Source organism: Stegostoma tigrinum, chromosome 7, assembly GCF_030684315.1.
Source record: "Stegostoma tigrinum isolate sSteTig4 chromosome 7, sSteTig4.hap1, whole genome shotgun sequence".
Classification (NCBI taxonomy): domain Eukaryota; kingdom Metazoa; phylum Chordata; class Chondrichthyes; order Orectolobiformes; family Stegostomatidae; genus Stegostoma; species Stegostoma tigrinum.
The window spans coordinates 79,870,639-79,891,441 of NC_081360.1; the positions used below are offsets into that span (position 1 = coordinate 79,870,639).

At 40.0% G+C, this 20,803-nt stretch overlaps 1 protein-coding gene across 2 annotated transcripts in view; it reads left to right on the top strand.

Moving 5' to 3' along the window:
* LOC125453778 (rho GTPase-activating protein 15-like) overlaps positions 1-20,803 on the top strand; it is a 729,405-nt gene that overhangs the window by 595,860 nt on the left and 112,742 nt on the right. For both annotated transcript variants that reach the window (XM_048533693.2, XM_059647442.1), the window contains exon 13: positions 8,304-8,438. In XM_048533693.2, coding sequence (XP_048389650.1) covers positions 8,304-8,438 — 135 coding nt within the window. The remainder of the gene's footprint in view (positions 1-8,303; positions 8,439-20,803) is intronic.

Genomic DNA, 20,803 nt, shown 5'->3' on the forward strand with positions numbered 1-20,803 from the left:
TTTGATGAGTAAACGAAGGGGGAAAACATTGCAAGGCTACGGGGAATGAACAGTGATCTGAACTTAATTAGAGATCTTTACTGAAACGGCAGTGCGGACTTGATTGGCTTTGTGTTGTTTGAATCAATAAAGATTTTCTGCCAGTAAAACAGAGGCAACACATTTCAAATTCTATCTCCAGAACTTTACATTTAAAATTCCTAAGCCTTACACCAGTTTTAAACATTCACTCACTAAAATGATTTTCAGAAACATGCCACATGTTAATTAACCCACCTTAGCTGTTGCATTTGTGAAAAATAATTGTAAAGGCCCTGAGTTTATCCAAAGGAAGTTATCATTTTGTTGGCAAAACCACTACCAAAGTGTTTTAGTTTCTCTAGGGGCTGGTTTCTACATAATGATAATGACTTGTGGGCAGGTGGCTGACTTCTACTCTCTTACCTCCAACTTCTCCATTTTAAGCTTAAATGGTACATAAGTTGGGAGGCCATGAAAACTAATGAAATAAATGAATTGGATGTCAGAGGCAACAGTATCTACAACAAAGGAAACTGGATAATACATCAAAAATATAGATAACATGCAACATTATAAAATAATATAAAAGCATCCAAAAATATCATTATTAATGTTATGTACAGCTTTAAGAATTGGTTAAAATCATATGAAGGTTTTTCTTTTTTTAAAAAGAATCAGATGATATATAATCCTGACAACATATGTAAAGTCACTACACCTTCCACTTGCTGGAGGACAAGCTATAAAATTTTTTAAATGATCTGCGTAAAGGTCAAGCAATTTTGAAATGATCTGAAGCACCACACACAATCCAAAAGGAGGAACATCTTCTGTGGATCATTTCTCCAAGAGAAGCTCTGTGGTTAAGGTCCTTACTCCTTCAGCTATAAAGGGAATGTCTGAAAACTGACTTTTTACAATGAATCGTAGACCATATGTATTGCTGGCATAGTACAATCTTCCGAAAGATGTCCTTATTGTAAGCAATTGGACTGGGAACTACATGTATGTAACTAATTGGACTGAGGACATTTGAAAAGCCTGTTATTTGGTCAAAAAAGTATTTAACTTTCTATTGCTGTTGCATTGACCCAAGAAACCCAATATCAAGAGATATTCACCTCACCAGAACATCTGTCACCTGAGAAACATAACATGGCTGGATGAGGTCAGGACAAGCCCTAGCTAACGTCTAAAAGTGAATCAGATGTAAAGCCAATTAATGTTATAGTGAAATTTCCTTGGACAATCAGAACGTCATTTCTAAGAGTGTTCAATGCAAGACCTCATTGAACTACTGGTAAACGTGTGGTTCTTGAGCCGTTACAATCTGTGACTTTGCTGAATGCTTCTGGAAAATGATCTGCAATAGATGTGCCATGTTACAAAAGTACGCACTGTGTGCTGATTGCATTGCTTGTAACCAAATCTGGCAATTCAAAATTGTCATTCCATTATTATTCAGAAAATGTTAACTTTCTAACCTTTCTGATTTATTTTGTTGTATAAGAACTAACAATTGTCAGTATTTTGTTCATATGCAACTAATTAAAATATCTATCTTCTGAGGATATAACAACAGCATCCAAAAGTACTTTGGCTGGTTATATATCAGCAATTGTAGTAGCTTAACTCCACAAACTACAGGTATCTACAGCAAAAGTAAAATACTGCAAATTAAACTGCTAAAATTCTAAAAAGACTTAGAAGATAAAAATTCAACAATGTTTCTGTAGGCATCCAGGTAATAAGTTACTTCCTTTGGCGTATAAGAAAATGTTTTTTAAAAATCAGGCCCTTAACTTAGATTGAAGTAGCAGATATGAACTTGTAATTGTCAGAAGATTTTCAAAACATGAGAATTATCAATGTCATGTTTATCTTTTCATCAATACGAAATTATTCAGTTCTGAGATTGTCACCAATTGTATTGAGTTCGAGAATCTTGTATCACTGCGTGGACTATGAAAATACTAAATGAAATGTTTTAAATGAGCAATAATACTTTCATTAACCCTGGTTAAAAAAACCTTATACAGCAGCGACTCAATGATGCTAAACTAATGGTAAAGAAAATAATTAATCACAAAAATAATAACACACTATTATCAGATGAAGTAATTTGCAGCCAGTGTAGAGAGAACATTATAAATGATCTCATGCATCATATTTAAGATTTTTTCACAAAAAGTGAAGTTAAAATATTGGATTATAATGTGAAAGGGAGGTAAGAGTTATGGAAAGGGATCAATTGATTTGAATTAACCCAGACAATATGGAAAGTAAGTTGGGGTAGTGAGGCTAAGGGGCAAGATTTGAATTGACTGAAGACAAATGAAACAGATTGTATCAAAAGAGACATGTAGGGGGTGTGGCACCCTGGTGAGAATAAACAGCTCAAAGTAGTTGACAGACTTCAACAAACTGAAAACCTCTGTTCTTTAAAGTGACTGTACGCCACATTAGGCCTTAGGCTCTTGATGTCATTGTTCAGCACTGACTGTTCTGAACAGACCCACTAGGCTATAGTCAATTTAAATTAAAACCATGTAATGTAATAAAAGGATATTCCTGAAGTGTTTTCAATCAAACAGATGGGAATCTGGAGCAAGCCAGCGTGTGAATGGGCTGGTTTGATGATTAAAAGCTAAATTTGATAAAGGATATGTGTAGGTTCTGCAGTTTTGTAAGTTACTGTTCTATATAACTACTGCATAACGTCAAAAACTTCAACCTGTAGAATAATTTTGTAAAGTGACTTATTATTCTGTTTGGAGTTTTATAGTCATAAACTATATTGCATGTGATTTAACTTATAAGATAAAGAGTTTTGGTTTTGTAAAGGTAGTATGTGTAGAAAGTGAATATCATTTGAATGTTTGACAATTCAGCTCCATTATAAGCCCACCATAAAAAGAAAATAAATCAAATTATGGAAGATAACTAGAAATTAGCGTTATAAACACAAACACAGAATGATAGTTCAGAATATGGAGGCCATATGAGGTCATTCATCTCGGCTCCAGGATGTCTCTGCAGATATTCCTCAGGGGAGATCTCTAGGCCCAATCATTTTTGGCTGCTTCATCAGTGACCTTCCCTCTGTCATAAGGTCAGAAATGATGATGTTTGCTGGCAATTGCATCATGTCCAACACCATTCAGGACTCCTTAGATCCTGAAGCAGTCTACTTCCAAATGCAGCAAGACCTGGGCAAAATTCAGATTTGGGTTGACAAGTGGCATGTAACATTTGCACCATACAAGTGGTAGGCAATGACAATCTCCAACAAGACAGAATTTAACCATCACCTTTGACACTTAACTGGCACTGCCAATTTGCATTTCTGTTTCTATCAGAGCCAATTTGGTGCCCCAAAGAGGGGTCTGAAGTAGCAAAAGGTCACAATTGGGGCCCACATGAATCTAATTCCTCTTTTCATATGCACAGCAAGCAGGATGGAGCTAATTTAATGGTTCATGTAAGCCAGTAAGACTTCCTCCATGTTGAGTCCCCCTAGGGATGTTCCGACCTGCCAATGGCAAGCTGATGTCTACTCTCTAGTGAGTGAGCGGGATGGTAAAAAGAATGATAAAAGAGGACTTCGTGTGGAACCTGTCAAACTCAGACTCAAATTCGGTGTGATCTAGCATCATGATGACATAGCCCATTTCAAACATGCTCACTAACTATTTTTAGAGTAAAAATATAACCAACACTTTACTCCACAAACAGTAACCACCTCTCTTGATGAGTCTGCTGACAGCCCAAAGCTGTCTATCCTCTGATTGGCCTGGTAACATCAAGAGCCTGCCCATCGGCCTTAACTGAATGGTAAGCAAGAAGATAGCCAATTAAGAGGCTGCCTCCAGAAACATCCTTGCTCAACATGTCTCAGTCACAGAAAGTATGGGCTCAGGGACCTCATTTGGTCCCGACTCAGGATCCTGAAGCCCATGGCAAAATCCAGCCCTTGGATCTGTAATAACCTGAAGAGAAAAGCTCTGTTTTATTTATTCATAATCAGTTGAGACTTTAGAAAAGATCAAAAGATATACATCAGCTCTGTTTTAATGGTTTGAGATTAAGGGAAGAAATTAAGTTATATTTTCTTCCTTGGGAAAAAAAATTGGGTTAGATGAAACCTAAGATCAAGACACATGGTTTGCATTTGTGCAACAATTCGGTCATATGATTTAACTAAGTAAAGTTTAGTTATTTAAGGTATATTCAATATTCTTCACTGTCTTAAATACAACAATGTTCTATTTTCCATATCTTCAAGAGGTGGACCTTACTTTTCAAAAGGATTAATGTCGTTAGTGAATACATTAATTTGAGACAAAGAACTCCAGCTTTTGGAAGTAATGCATTGGAAGTGCTGTTACTTCCTTCTCTTAAGCATTAGTCAGGTGAATGTGATGATTAGCAAAGTGGAATCCACCTCATCTACTATAAACCCACTACTATTCCCCCTAAGCCCCATCCTGTACCCCCTCTAGCCACAATTGCTATTTAAAGACATAAACATATGACATTTAAGTAAGATGCTTTGTGTTTTCTTTTGCTCTTGTAGAGTGAGTGGCAGTATTGTGTATTACATCATGGGGGAAGGCTCTAAAAAGGGAGTAACTGAAAAGGAATCTTAACAGGGATTTTGAAGGCATCTCAGGGGGAAATCTGCTATCGGTAATAATCAATCGTTAGGGATTGGCAATAAATGCTTGCCTAACCAGTGACTCCTACATCTTATGAATGAATAAAAGAAAAGCTCCAAAGCAATCTTTCCAGCACTATGATAACAAAGTGTGAAGCTGGATGAACACAGCAGGTCAAGCAGCATCTCAGGAGCACAAAAGCTGATGTTTCGGGCCTAGACCCTTCATCAGAGAGCTATTTCCAGGGCTATTCCGTTTTTGCCTTACCCTCCACAAAGAAAGAACATAAATCCCACTTCTATATTGGAATATCCAGGTGGTAGTGAGCATTTGGATGAAAAACTGAGGCCTGAACCTTTGCTCCCTATTTGGGAGTGCAGACTCAGGACATCTCCCTCCCGCACAAATGTGATCTGGTACCCCAGAACATGGAGTTGTCAATCTATTGTGGCAAGTTCTAGTGCGAGTTGGACCAGGTAACCCCAAAATGAATGCGGAGGCAGGCTGGGTGGAAGGCCTACTTTTGTGCTTCAGTGCTATACTGAAATTTTAATCCTAACTGCTAAAGCATAACATAGCCTGACAGCCCTGACCATTCATATATGCTCCCAGACCTCATCCATAGTAACTCATGCTCCCCACCAATGCTCCCATTATTCATCATACTGTCCATGTCAATCAGTAATCCTTTACCCATATTGATTTTCTATCATAGCCTCCATGTCAATCTATATTCCTTTATCTACCAACAAAATCTCTCACATACCCCTTGCTTACTCAGTGCCGTCTTCCCATGACACCTTCTCTCATGACAACCTGCAGCCACTATGCAAACCAAGTGGCAACTAGTTTCAATCCCTGATCTTCACTCACTACCCTTTGCCCATATAATTATTGGTCTAACTCGCGGAGTAAACACCTTAGGCACATGTCAGGACCTATGATGAGATGAAGTGAAATAATATTTTAAAAGTCTACTGCAATCTTTATTTAAAGGAAGCACTGTGTCATGAAACTTAACTTACAATGTTAAACTTCCAATATTCCTTATAAGAATATGCATTTGATTAAATTTTTAACACTTTATAAAACAAGCGTTTGAAGTCATAGTCTTACTTCAAGTATGACTACTGTGACTACTTGGAGCTGTCAATCAAATTGTGAAATGCCACAGACCACATTGAGATTGTGGAATGTCGTGAAATCAGACATGGGACACTACTCCAGTGATGAGAAACCTCAGTTTTTTGTCAACAGAGTAAAATATCAAGTGACAATATTTTTAATAGCGAAACAAGTCTTTTTACTTTCAAGTACGTAGACAGAAGAAATGTTAAATATCTAGATAGCTTGACAGTGTTTTCATAGTTCTTCTTGGGACTTACAAAGATATTTTTGACAATTCCTCTTGTTTTTGTTAAGTGTGTTCTGATGGTTCCTGTTAAAAATCTTAACAGATGCTTTTGACAATTCATTTTGATTGTTCCATTGAACTTCTTAGTTACAAAGAAATGATATATTTTACGCATATTCATGCCTACTTTTAATTTCAAAACTACATCTCACCTGTTTCAGAGGACACCAGACTTTCCCCAACGGTGTACCAAGATCATGTCAAAAGGGGTGTCCAAAAGAGTACCTTGGCTACCCAAACAAACGAGTAAAGTTCATAATGGTTTAATCTGGTTCGCATTTCATTTCAGATGTCAATTCAGATATTACTGATATAGGCAGCTGCCACTGTGTAACAAACATGCAAGGAATGCAACCTGTCCCCAGGAAAATTCTAAGTGCCATACTTGGACACTTAGCCTACTTCCATTTTCACAATGATGGAAAGGCTGTATTCCTTCGGGTAAATCCAGGATGTCTCTGGTTGTTTCTCAGCTTGACTGAGTTGACCCTGGTCTATGTTGCAGAATTCACAGCTGTACTTATACTCTGCTACAATACTTTTGAGGCATTGCATTGTTGGAGATGTAGAAATTTTGTTGAGACATCATAGATCCCATATACTTCTTAAAGCAGCAGAGATAGTTCTCTCAGCACTCTTGCAACATTTTTTTCTCAACCAAAAGCAACAAAAAAGCATTAACAGTTCATTAATCTTGTTGTGTAAAATAGCTGCCATGTTTCAGTATGTAATAACCATCTCTGCATGTCAAGTTAATTAAGTGTGTATATATAACACATTGGAATATTTAAGAGTGATGGTCAGGTTATTTATGTAACAATTGAATGTGAAATATTGTGCGAACATAATTGTATCAATATAAGTAGTGAATGCCTCAATTTGGATGGCAAAACAAAAAAAAACCTCTTACTTCAGAACTGCTGGTCGTGATAATTTGATAGATCAGATAATACATCTTGACAGTGAAGAAGGGCATGACTGTTCTGCTGCTTGTACTAGATGTACGTGCATTTCTCATTCAGGCTTTTATTATTGAATGGATGTCTTTTATTATTGAGGGTTACTGTTCATCTGAAATTTTCAAAGACACAGGACCAATCTCTGCTAATGATTTTTATATCATTAGTTTAATAATCCTACACACGTTTTGTATTTTTGTTTTAATCTTCATATATGCAGTATTCTCTCAACCTATCAATTACTGTTGAAAAGCCATCTTCCATTTTCAGTAGTGTTTTTGGATCATTCAGTTGACAGTCTAGATACTGGTAATCTGTGCCAATAGCTGCCATTTAATGCACTTTTACACCAGCTGTAGCAGTGATATTCTATCCTAAGTAATAGGCAGCAAGATTTTTTTCGTAGCGCTGGGCACGGCCACGTTTATTTTTAATAGAAAGAATTACACGCACAAATGTTAGGCCATGATCAATCTGGAATTTAGAGTAATTTACTTATACATCTTGACATTAATACGATGCTATTTGAGTTGAAATACAGTACTTCCTACCTTTATTTAAAGTAGGGAAAGAATAATTGCAAGGAAACAAGATTTTGTTTGGAATGTGTGAGTGATGAACTAGCTTCTCTTCCCCCACTAGATTCTTAACTGGCACCAATATCAAGCAAAAAAAGGGAGTTAGCTTTAATTCCCTTGTACGTGGCAGAGTTGACACATGTAAAGTAATAGCTCATTTTCAATTGCCATGTTTAGCATATGTCTCATGTTGGCTCTGCAAGGCCTGCAGGCCGGTCCCATGAGTTCAGCTCAGCCAGCAGTTGCTGCCACTACACAGCCCCCCCTTAGCGTTGAATACTAATAGCTTTGAATCATGTTCAATGGTGATGTTAATTTTCCAACAAAAGCATTATGGGTATAAATGTACCTGACATCGCCAGTCAATGACCATGATTCTTTGTGTGTGTGTGTGTGTGTGTGTGTGTGTGTGTGTGTGTGTGTGTGTGTGTGTGTGTGTGTGTGTGTGTGTAAGTGAGTGTGTGCATGCGCACACACAAGCACATGTTACATTCCTGCAGATGGTATTCCACTGGATATGTCCTTCTGTGGAAAATTGCACAGTTCTAAACCTCTAGGTGCAGGAGGCTGTTAACAGTTGCTGATGATAGTAGGCAAACATTAACATAATAATTAGTGTCTTGTAATTGTTTCATTAAAACCAGTTGTTCCATTTCTCCTCATGTTTTCCCAGAAGAGAAGCTGAATTTGGATGACAGCCAGTGGGAGGACATCCACGTCGTCACCGGAGCACTAAAGATGTTTTTCAGAGAGCTGCCTGAGCCACTTTTTCCATACAGTTTTTTTGATCAATTTGTAGATGCCATAAGTAAGTACAATACAATGTTAATTTAACCCTCAAAGCACTAAAGGAGCAATTCTCTATTCTGCATGCAACAATTTAGTGGGATGAGGTTAATTTTTTAATTTGCATTCATAAATCAGTGCCTTGGATGTAGTTGTGTTTATTCAGTTCCAGTTTCTTAATATTCACGACAGCAATTTATTTTTGATAGTACACTTTTATACTTACTTCATGCAAGGTTGTAACACTGAAAAATACAAGCTGTCCCACTTTAATTTACAACTAATATTTAGTTCAACTTGATTGTTTGTCACAACGTCTGTAAGCAGATTTCCAAGCAGAAGGTTTAGATGAATTATAAACTATTGGTTTAATTACTACACATTCCCAAGCTTCATTTTTCAATTGCATGTTGGACTTTATTACTTAAAAAAGTCTCATTGGCACAGATCTGACACTATTTTAACATGTTTTGTTTGTTATTGAAGCATGCTGTTTTCAATTCTTTGAAAGTAAACATTTGGAATGAATAATGGCGAGAGAGAAAGAAAGCCTTCCTTGTTATTAATATATTAAATTCAAGTAACAGGATAAATTAATCCTATTTTGTATTGTACGATCTTTGGCGTGATAAGATATAGCTTCAGGAATAAAAGCAGGAAATGCTGGAGAGACTTGTAGGGTTAGGCAGCATCTGTGGAGAGTGAAGCAGAGTTTCAAGTTCATGACTGTTCATCAGAAATGAGAAACTTTAAAGATCTAACAGCTTTTAACCAGTGCAGGATTGGTGGCTTGATGTCATTTGGCATGGTAATCCCAAAGCCCAGGCTAATGTTATGGAGATGTGCGATCAAATAGCACCATGTGGCTGGTGGAATTTAAATTCACATTTAAAAAAAAAAGAAATTAAAAGCTGGTTTAAATAATGGGAACTATGAATTAATCATGGATTGTTATAAGAGCCCCTCTGGTTCACGTAGTATCCTTTTGGGAAGAAAATCTGCCATCCTCACCCAATCTTGACTACATGTCTCTCCAGAAACACAGCAGTGTGTTGGCTGTGCCCTGCTCTCTGACATGGCCAGTGAGTCAGTCAGTTGATGCAAATAAAAGGCAGGGAAATATGGGAAGAGAATGAAGAACAATCAGGAAGGCCGGTGATAGGATGGACAGTGGGAATGATCAAATAACAGAAAGGATGCTTATCTAAAGCAAAGCAGATGGTAATGGGACAAATGCAGAAAAGGAATTATGGGTTTAGAAGAAATGTAGACAACAATGACAGAATCATCACATAGACCTGGTGTCCAAGTAAAAAAGGGATCATTCTTTATTATGTGAAATTGATGAGCTACATGCTGAGTTTGGAAGGCTATAAAATGCTGAATTGAAAACTGAGGTGCGGTTTCTGTTGAAGTTGAGATCAATCTGTTTTTTGTCTAGTCATGAAATTATTTTTAAATACGACTGATAAAAAATTTATTCTAACAAAATATTTTTTATAAAAAAAATTATTAAATACTATGATATTGATTCCAGAAATCTGAAAGTAATCTTGAGCACTAAAGTGGAATAGCGTAACTCTTTGCTGCTTTACTTACTTAATTTTGTAGTATGCAAGGACATTATGTACAGCATTGAGCATTCTCTCTGTTTTATTTATACTTTCACAGTATTGGCCATTTGTAGGATGCAGTGAATCTTAGTTTATTGGATTTATTTTCCAATAATATGCACCAGTTATACTAAAAACTGCAAGAAGAGTGTCATCCTATGTTTCTCCTCACTATGTTTCAACAATCTTCATTACGTATTGCAGAGCAATTTTCAAATCAGTCCAATTTCTTGCATTATCTTAGAACCTGAATGTCAAAGAGCCTATATTGACTTTTTTAGGTCTAATCTTATGTAGTATCACTTCTCTCCTCATCATCCACCGGACAGTGAAACAGTTTCATGGAATCCTTACAGTGTGAAAGCAGACTATTCAGCCCATAGAGTCTACACCGACCCTCTGAAGAGCATCACATCACAGCTGCCTCAATGCATCCCTGTAAATCTGCAATTTCCCTGGCTACTCCATCTAGCCTGCACACCCTGGAATACCATGGGCAATTTAGCATGGCCAACCCACCTAACCTACATATCTTTGGATAGTCAGAGGAAGCCAAAACACCCAGAGGAAACCCACGCAGACACAGGGAAAACATACAAACTCCAAACACACATTTGCCAGAGGGTGGAATTGAACCCAGGCCTGTGGCACTGTGACACAGCAGTGCTAACCACTGAACGACTGCACTGCTCGTTACGTAATTTATTTAACACAGACATAAATCTAAACCTTTGTCAATTTTACCCTTAATTTTCTGTACTCTTAATTAACAATATAGCTTCCTTAATCCCTATCCGTAAGTACAAGACCTCATCACTGTTGTTACACTGGCCAATCTCTGCCGTACACTGTCTATGCCTCCCTTCAGGGGAGAATTCATCACAATAAGGAGGTCTAACCAGCAAAACAGGGCTTGCCAGTCATTGAAAAATTCTCGTCCATTTCTCTTTAAGTTTTCTGTGTGATATAGTTGCACTTTTAAGCTGTTTCAAGTGGGATAGCAGAAGAAGTAGAAGAAATAAATGAACTGAGACACACATACCATGGGGGGGATTTTCTTCACTTCAATAGCTTTTAGGCATGGAGACCATTTACAGGCCCAATTCCATTCATTACATAGATGTTCCTTGTGGCATAGTCTCAGAGAATCGCTCAATTACAGTCAGCAGGTGGGACATGACCAGAGATCCAATTGGAGGGCCTGCAGGATTGACCCATTAGCAAACCCACTGTGAGGTGTTGCTTAGATAGATACATAGTGTAAAAGTGCTGCAAAATGGAGGAACTGTCATGAGACTTCAGAGAAGGAAGATTAAAAATAAAGTCCAGAGCTATTAGGACTATCGGTATAGATGGGCAATTGCCTGTTTTGGCATTGCAACTTTATGATAACATCATTGTTAACAAGCTCCAATGCTTCTCTGATGTTCTGAGCTGAGATCACCCTTGAATGATTTTCTGCACCCCTGACAGAAGGTGAGACCTGCAGACATTCTAACTTTGCACGATTAAATGATAACTGCCCTTTTAAACACCATGACTACCATCCATGGCCAGACAGGCTGCTGCTACCACATGGAACTGGCTACCAGAAACATTTTCAGATTGTACGAACATCTCAGAATCAGCATTCAGTGCACCTCAGTTCAATTTTCCACATCCACCCCGTTACCTTCAAGCCTGCTACCACAGGCTGCAGATAGTTTCTTTCCAGTGTTTAGGTTAATTGTAGATCAGAACTGCCTATGCCTTTAGCCATGCTGTTTCAATACAGCTACAACACTGCATGCAGGTACAAAATGCGATCAAGTAGGGAAATGATATGTTGGCCGTCATTGCTAGAAAAGTAGAGTGCAGAAGCAGATATGGTTGATTGCTGTAATTCTATACGGCCTTTGTGAGACCATATTCGGAATATTGTGCACAGTGTTGCTCTCCTGATATGAGAATGTGCTTGCTATTGAAGGAATGCAGAAAGTGTTTACCAGACTAATTCCTGGGATAGCAAGACTGATGTATGTGGTGTGGTTGAAGTGGTTAGGAATATATTCACTGAATTTCAGAAGAATGAGGAGAGATCTCATTGTAACCTAGAAAACTCTAAAAACCCAAATGAAGTGATTGCCGAAAGGATGTTCCTGACGTTTGCAGAGTTCAGAGCCAGGGGCGCTGTCGAGGAATACGGATCGACCATTTAGAATGAGATGAGGAGAAATTTCTTTCCTGAGACAGTGGGTAAGCCTGTGGATTTCACGACCATGGAAAACGGTTGAAACCAGAACATTGTATGATTTCAAGATGTTGTTGAATATATATGGCATATAGGGTTAAAGGAATCAAAGGAAATGGGGGATAAGCCCATTGGATGATCTGCCACAATCACAATGAATGGAGGTCCAGGTTCAAAGGGATGAATGGCCTACTCCTGTTTCTCTTTTCTATGTTTATAGAAATGTGAAAAATTGCCCATGCATGTCCTAGCCTCAAAAAAAAGGACTCAATTTCTGCCCCAACAGTCTATTCTCAATCATCAGCAAAGTGAGTTCCGGTGTCTTCAAAAATGCTAACAGCAGAACCCATTAAACAATAACATTCTCACTGCTTAGTTTGGCTTCTGCAAGGTCCCTCAGCTCCTCAACTCATTAAAGCCATGGTTCAAACTTTGACAAAAGAGCTGAACAAATGTGGGGAAGTTGGGGTACCTGTCCTTTAAAAAAGACCACATTTCACCAAGTATAGTACCACAATGAACTCAGAAAATATGCGTCATGGGAATCTAGAAGACAACATTCCACTAATTAGAGTCATACCTAACAAAACATGTTTCTGATTGTTGGGAGATCAATCAACTCAACCAAAGGACAACATTGCAGGAGTTCTTCAGGGTATTGTATTTTCTAAACACCGTATTCAGAGATGTTATTGCACACTCTGGAGCAGTTGATACTTGGGCCCAGGCCTCGTGAATCAGAAGCAGAGACACCACCAGAAAATTCTTATGGGTAGTGTTCAGCTTCTTCTTCAATGAGCTTTCTTCTGACATTTTGTCAGAAATGAGGACATTTGTGGATGATTGCATAGCGTTCAGTTCTATTCAGAGCTCCTCAGATAATGTAGCAGTTCATGCCCAGATTCAGCAAGACCTAGACAACATTCTGGTTTGGGCTGACAAGTGGCAAGCAACATTCATGCCACACAACTACCTGAATGAACTCAATATATAGCCTTCAAAAAGAGTATGATTGAACCAAAACGTGCTGTAAGTAAACCAGCTATATAAATTCTGTAGATACAAGAGCAAGTCAGCGCCTGAAATCCTGCCGGAAAAAACTCACATCCTGTTGGCCCAAATCTTATCCACCATCCACACAGAAAAGTCAAGAATGTCATATAATGCATTTCGAACTAAGTTGAGTATTCACCATTGATGCAATTTCCATGTTGTTCAGGATCATTTTTATTCAGTCACGGTTAGCAGGTTCACTGGCTGAGCAGCATTTATTGCCGATGCCTAATTTTCCTTGAGAAATCAGTGGTGAACTGCCTTCTTGGATGGTTGCAGTCTATTTGGTGTAGTACACCTACAATGTTGTTCGGGAGACAGTTCAAGGGTTTTGATCCAGTGACATGCAAGGAAAGCCAGTATAGTTCCCTCTCAGGATGATGAGTGCTTTGAAGAGGAATTTGCAGGTGTTTGTGTTCCCGTATTTCTGCTGCCTTTGTCCTTCTTAATGGTATTGGACATGGGATTGGAAGGTGGTGTCCCAGGAGCCTTGGTGAATTTCTGCAGTGTATCTTGCAAAAGATACATACTGCTGCTGAGCATTGGTGGTTTGATGGAGTGACTTTTTGTAGAGATGATAGCAACCAAGCAGGCTGTTTTAACCTGGATGTCAAGCTAATTGAATTTTGTTGAAGCTGCACTTCAACAGAATGCTTATATGACATTCTTGACTTTTCTGTGTAGATGGTGGATAAGATTTGGGCCAACAGGATGTGAGTTTTTCCTGGCAGGATTTCTAGGCGCTGACTTGCTCTTGTATCTACAGAATTTATATAGCTGGTATAGTTGAGTTTCCCATCAATAGTTATCCCCAGAAAATTGATTGCAGAGTTTCAGTGATGGCAATGTCATTGTGTGCTGAGGGGTGATGTTTAGATTCTGTCTTATTGGAGATGATCATTGCATGGCACTTATGTGGTGCGAATGTTACTTGCCACTTGTGTTTCTCATTTTGTTTTGGTTCCAGGAACGATAACCAAAGCGTTAATTTCCTCAGAGATAATGGGAACTGCAGATGCTGGAGAATCTGAGATAACAAAGTGTGGAGCTGGATGAACGCAGCAGGCCAAGCAGCATCTTAGGAACACAAAAGCTGATGTTTCGGGCCTTGGGTCTAGGCCCGAAAGGTCAGCTTTTGTGCTCCTAAGATGCTGCTTGGTCTGCTGTGTTCATCCAGCTCCACACTTTGTTATCTCTATTAATTTCCTCATTTGATTGTAACAGGGTTAATTTAGAAAGGATCCCTTCCCTTGTGATTACCTTTCTCCCAGGCCTAAATGAACTTATATTTAAAAGAAGCCAATTTACCCAGGCTGTCTTTAATCAATATAAAGGAATAATTCATTAATTACTAAATACAAAAAAGATTGCTTGCACAACACACATACACACAGATGAGTTCAAAAAAGTAAAAGTTTGAAGAATATACATATGGATTAGTCTCTGGAATGTTAATGAAGAGTGGATAATTGAACATTGTGGCCATTGCAGTGGAGATTATGGGTAGCATTAAATAATGATGAGTTGTTCCTTACAATATTCTTGGTTTTGCGGGCTGATTCCTTTTCTGTGCAGCACTTGCCATCAGAGAAGGTCTTTGCTTTCAACACAAGGCTAACTAGCGAAAGGATCTTCATCAGTGACCTTCACAGCATGCTAATGCTCAAATCTAAGTGGCTTCACATGCAAGATAACAAAGTGTGGAGCTGGATAAACACAGCAGGCCAAGCAGCATCTTAGGAGTTTTCACAAAAGCTGACGTTTCAGGCCCAGGCCCTTCATCAGACCCTTCACACGCAAACATTTATTTCCATTAGCCTCTGGCTTTTTGAAATTTTTAAAAAGCTTTGAAATTTACCCAGAAATGTCTGTGTATTTTCTAGTCAGTCTGTTTAGAGGTGTTATTACACAGCTGTGGAGCAGATAGGACTTGAACCCAAGCCTCCCAACATACGGATTCTCCCACTGTACCACAAAGATTACAAGATAGCACTTTCACCTAGGAGGAAAGTCAGCCTACTCCCTCATTCCCTCATCTTGTTAAATTTCTCCCTGTTTGAAGATTCTGTGACAATTTATATGTGTGACATTCCATAGTTTCACCAGGACTTCCACAGTCACTAAATTTAAATTGTCAGTTTTTCTGACACAGATCTTTCTAAAAACAAAATACTTTGGAATTAAAAGTTTTTAAAAAATGGATCCATACTTTGGAGTTCTGATCCATTGTCATAATACTTCTCAGCCCAAACCTAGATTTTGGTCAGGTTTTGCTGCATTTGGACAAGGACTGCTTCAGTCTCTAAGCAGTTATGAATGGTGCTAAACATTGCACAATCATCAGTGAACATCCCGCAGAATGGTGAAGGAACACCATTGGATGGTTGAGCCTAGGACATTAACCTGAGGAAGTCCTTCAGAGATATCCTGGGGCTTGGCTGGCCTCCAACAATTGCAACCAACTCCCTTGTGCTCTGTACAATTCCAACCAGTGGAGGGTTTTCTCCCAGATTCCAGTTGACTCTAGTTTTTCCCAGGGTTCTTCGATGTCACATTTGGTTAAATGCAACCCTTGGTGTCACCTCACCCCTGCAATCAAGCTCCCTTGTCCATGTTTTGAACCAAAGCTGCAATGAGGTCAGTAGCTGAATGGCTTTGCTAGAATTCAAATTGAGCATCAGTGAGCAGTTAGTGCTGGTCAAGCTCTGCTTGACAGCAATGTGAGCGATATCATTTATCTTTTCACTGATGATCAAGTGAAGACTGATAGGGCTGTAATTGACCGATTTCTAGATTGGTCTTGTTTTTTTTGTTGTTGACAGGACACACCTCGGCAATTCTCCGCATTGTCAGATAGATGCCAGTGTTGCGTATTTTATTGTGTATTTCTCTAGTGCTGTGCTTGAACCAAAAATAGTGCACACGCTTATGCAAACTTACAAAGGAAAACAAAGGAAACTCCACCGCCGTGACCCATCCACAAGGAGACCAGACCAGCCCAGGCCCAAACTCCAACCTTATAATGTTCTGCCGCGGGGGAGGCCCAACCCACTCAGAACTGACTCACATACATGTTAACACAGAAGACTTGCTCCACCGTCTCTCCAGAACATCAGGATGCTGGAAACCTACAAGGAAATGGGGAAAACATGCTGGCCTAATGGTGAGGTTGACACTATGCGGTTTCAAGACGCCCCTCTCCAGGATACTCCTAGCAAATGTCTAAAGTATCGAAAACAAAATGAATGAACTCAGATCTGGATTTAAAACAGAGGGAGCCGAGAGTCTGTTGGGTGCTCTGCTTCATGGAGACTTGGCTCATCCCTGTCATTTAAGGCATTTGATAAGGTTCCCCATGGTAGGCTCATTCAGAAGGTCAGGAGGAATGGGATACAGGGGAACTTAGCTGCTTGGATACAGAATTGGCTGGCCAACAGAAGACAGCGAGTGGTAGTAGAAGGAAAATATTCTGCCTGGAAGTCAGTGGTGAGTGAAGTTCCACAGGGCTCTGTCCTTGGGCCTCGACTGTTTGTAATTTTTATTAATGACTTGGACGAGGGAATTGAAGGATGGGTCAGCAAGTTTGCAGACGACACAAAGGTCGGAGGTGTCGTTGACAGTGTAGAGGGCTGTTGTAGGCTGCAGCGGGACATTGACAGGATGCAGAGATGGGCCGAGAGGTGGCAGATGGAGTTCAACCTGGATAAATGCGAGGTGATGCATTTTGGAAGGTCGAATTTGAAAGCTGAGTACAGGATTAAGGATAGGATTCTTAGCAGTGTGGAAGAACAGAGGGATCTTGGTGTGCAGATACATAGATCCCTTAAAATGGCCACCCAAGTGGACAGGGTTGTTAAGAAAGCATATGGTGTTTTGGCTTTCATTAACAGGGGGATTGAGTTTAAGAGTCGTGAGATCTTGTTGCAGCTCTATAAAACTTTGGTTAGACCGCACTTGGAATACTGCGTCCAGTTCTGGGCGCCCTATTATAGGAAAGATGTGGATGCTTTGGAGAGGGTTCAGAGGAGGTTTACCAGGATGCTGCCTGGACTGGAGGGCTTATCTTATGAAGAGAGGTTGACTGAGCTCGGTCTCTTTTCATTAGAGAAAAGGAGGAGGAGAGGGGACCTAATTGAGGTATACAAGATAATGAGAGGCATAGATAGAGTTGATAGCCAGAGACTATTTCCCAGGGCAGAAATGGCTAGCACGAGGGGTCATAGTTTTTAGCTGGTTGGTGGAAAGTATCGAGGGGATGTCAGAGGCAGGTTCTTTACGCAGAGAGTTGTGAGAGCATGGAATGCGTTGCCAGCAGCAGTTGTGGAAACAAGGTCATTGGGGTCATTTAAGAGACTGCTGGACATGTATATGGTCACAGAAATTTGAGGGTGCATACATGAGGATCAATGGTCGGCACAACATTGTGGGCTGAAGGGCCTGTTCTGTGCTGTACTGTTCTATGTTCTATGTTCTATGTTCTATAACTGTGCCCTATAAGCTGATGGGTTCTCCATAGACCACATGGACCACACAGCATGCTTGGGCAAGGCGAAGGGCAGTGGGGTATGCTTCCTGATCAACAATTCCTGGTGCTCAGACATAGTGACCTTGGCAAGCCATTGCTCCCCGGACCTGGAATACCTTACAGTAAGATGCCGTCTTTACTACCTACCATGAGAGTTCAAGACTGTCATCCCGACAGCAGTCGATATACCACCCTGTGCAAATGTGAAGAATGCCCCAGACATGATTTACACCACCACAAACACTCGAGTCAAAATTCCCTGAGGCCCTATTCATTATGGCCAGTGACTTCAACCAAGCCAACCTCAAGCAGATGATGCCAAAATACCACCAACATATGTCCTGCCCTGCTAGAAGACTAAGCATTCTGGATCACTGCTACACAACCATCAAAGACACCTACAGCTCAAACTCCCACCAAACTTGGGAAAATCAGATCTCAACACTGTGTTCCTCCTCCCAGCTTACAAACTTACAGAAACTGAAATGGGAGAATCCTTCACAAAAACAAGGACAGTGCTGCTCCTAGGCAGTGGAGGACTGTTTCCGGGACTGCTTGGACTCAGTGTTGAAGTGTTCAGTGGAAAACATGGATGAGTACGCTACCACTGTCACCGACTTCATTAGTAAATACATGGAGGACTGCGTACCAAAGAAGTCAATCGGAGTGTTCCCCAACTGTAAACCTTGGATGAACCAGGAAATCCTCTCCCTACTCAACACCAGATGTGCAGCATTCAAGTCAGGTGACCTGGGCCTGAAAATCCTGATATGACCTTTACAAAGCTATCCAATCTCAAGGCTAGCTCCATCCCCTACAGTTTGTTGACCGAAGTAACAGATCTATGGAGGATGCCACATCCTTAGCCCTGGATTTGTCCCTGAAACATCGGCAACAAAAATACCTACATCAGACTGCTGCTCAACAATTCCTGGTGCTCGGAGGTAGTGACCTTGGCAAGCCACTGCTCCCCGGACCTGGAATACCTTACAGTAAGATGCCATTCCTACTACCTACCATGAGAGTTCAAGTCTGTCATCCTGACAGCAATTGATATACCACCCTGTGCAAATGTGAAGAATGCCCCAGACATGATTTACACCACCACAAACACTCGAGAGTCACATTGACTACACTCTGACTTCAAAACCATTCTCCCCTCCAAACTGATCTCATAACTCCATGACCTTGGTCTCAGCTCTGCCCTCTGCAAGTGGATTCTCAGTTTTCTGACCAATAAGCCATAATCCGTGAGGATAGGTAACTGCACCTCCTCCACAATAACATTCAACACTGGAGCCTCCCAAGAATGTATCCCAAGCCCGTTACGATACTCCCTGTACACCCACAACTGTGTTGTCAAATTCCGGATGAATGCAATCTGTAAGTTCGCTGATGACACCACCATAGCGGGACAGATATTGAACAACGACAAGTCAAAATAAAGAAGGACTTCTACACCTTCTACAGATGCACCATTGAAAGCATACTGTCCAGGGACATAATGACATGGTATGGAAACTGCTCTGCCCAGGACCATAAGAAACTGGAGAAGGTTGTGTGCACAGCCCAGACAATCATGGAAGCCAACTTCCACCCCTGGACTCTATTTACATGGTTCACTGCCATAAAAAGATGGCCAACAACATCAAAGACCCATCACATCCTGGTCATGACCTCCTGCAACCTCTTCCAACAGGCAGAAGTTACAGAAGATTGAACACGTGCATGAGCAGGTTCAGGGGCTGCTTCTTTCATTATCATTCATTATCAGAATGTTGAATGGATCCAGCCTCAAATAATGTAACCTGCAATGTAATCTGTATGCCTTTAAGCCTTTTTGATCTGCACATCCTTTGTTTGCTGTGATCTGCCTGTACTGCACATAACGAAAGCTATTCACTGTATTTCAGTACACTTGTCAATAAAATCCAGTAATCGAAAAAAAGACAAGAGAAAAACTATTGTGTTTACACAACAGATCCAACTGTACATCCCAAACATTTAATGATGCAACCTTGTGACAATATTCACTATGCTATCTCTGGAAAAGAGAAAAACTGCTTTGTGGCTGATTCAGAAAACACTTTGGCAAACTGCTCACTAGCTTCCTCAGGCAATCCAGCATGACCCAAGAAACTGTAATAAAAATGACTCATCACAATCTCTACTAACAGCACATCTTCTATAATTTGAAATACCCTTTTCTGTCAAGAACTTGTCAAGCTCTCCTATTAAGGGTTATAGTGACTCCATACTCAACACATGTCACAACCATCTGTTCCAGATGGCAATGGCTCTCTGTGAAAATAAATACTTCCTGACATCTAATTTTGTCTATGGATCTTAAAGGCATGAACATTAATCCTTGCATTGCTAATATATCAAGAAAGTAATATAACTATATTATTTCCAATTGCTTTATCTTTAAATCCTCAATTGTATCCCCTTCTAGAATATGCATAATAATACCACCAATTTTAGATGATCTGGATAGCTACAGGTTCGAAGATTCGGAATCCCTATTATCCAGCACTTAACATTCTCTGTCTTTCACACCCTTCACCATGTTTAGTGACAACTCTCTATCAACTTTGTGGGCACTTCAAATGACTCAATACGATCAGCTGGAATCTCCGATTTTGGATAAGGCAGAATATTTTCACATTAAACATTGGGAAATTAAAGCAGCTTTAATATTTAAGCTTTGCTTGAGCCTGAGATGGGTTTGCAGCATGATGGGCAAGATTTGCATCTTCAAGTGGAGGCGGGAATGAAGTTACATAGAACATAGAACAATACAGCGCAGAACAGGCACTTCGGCCCTCAATGTTGCACCGACCTGTGAAGTAATCTAAGCCCCTCCCCCTACACTATCCCATCATTATCCATGTGCTTATCCAAGGACTGTTTAAATGCCCCGAATGTGGCTGAGTTAACTATATTGGCAGGCAGGGCGTTCCACG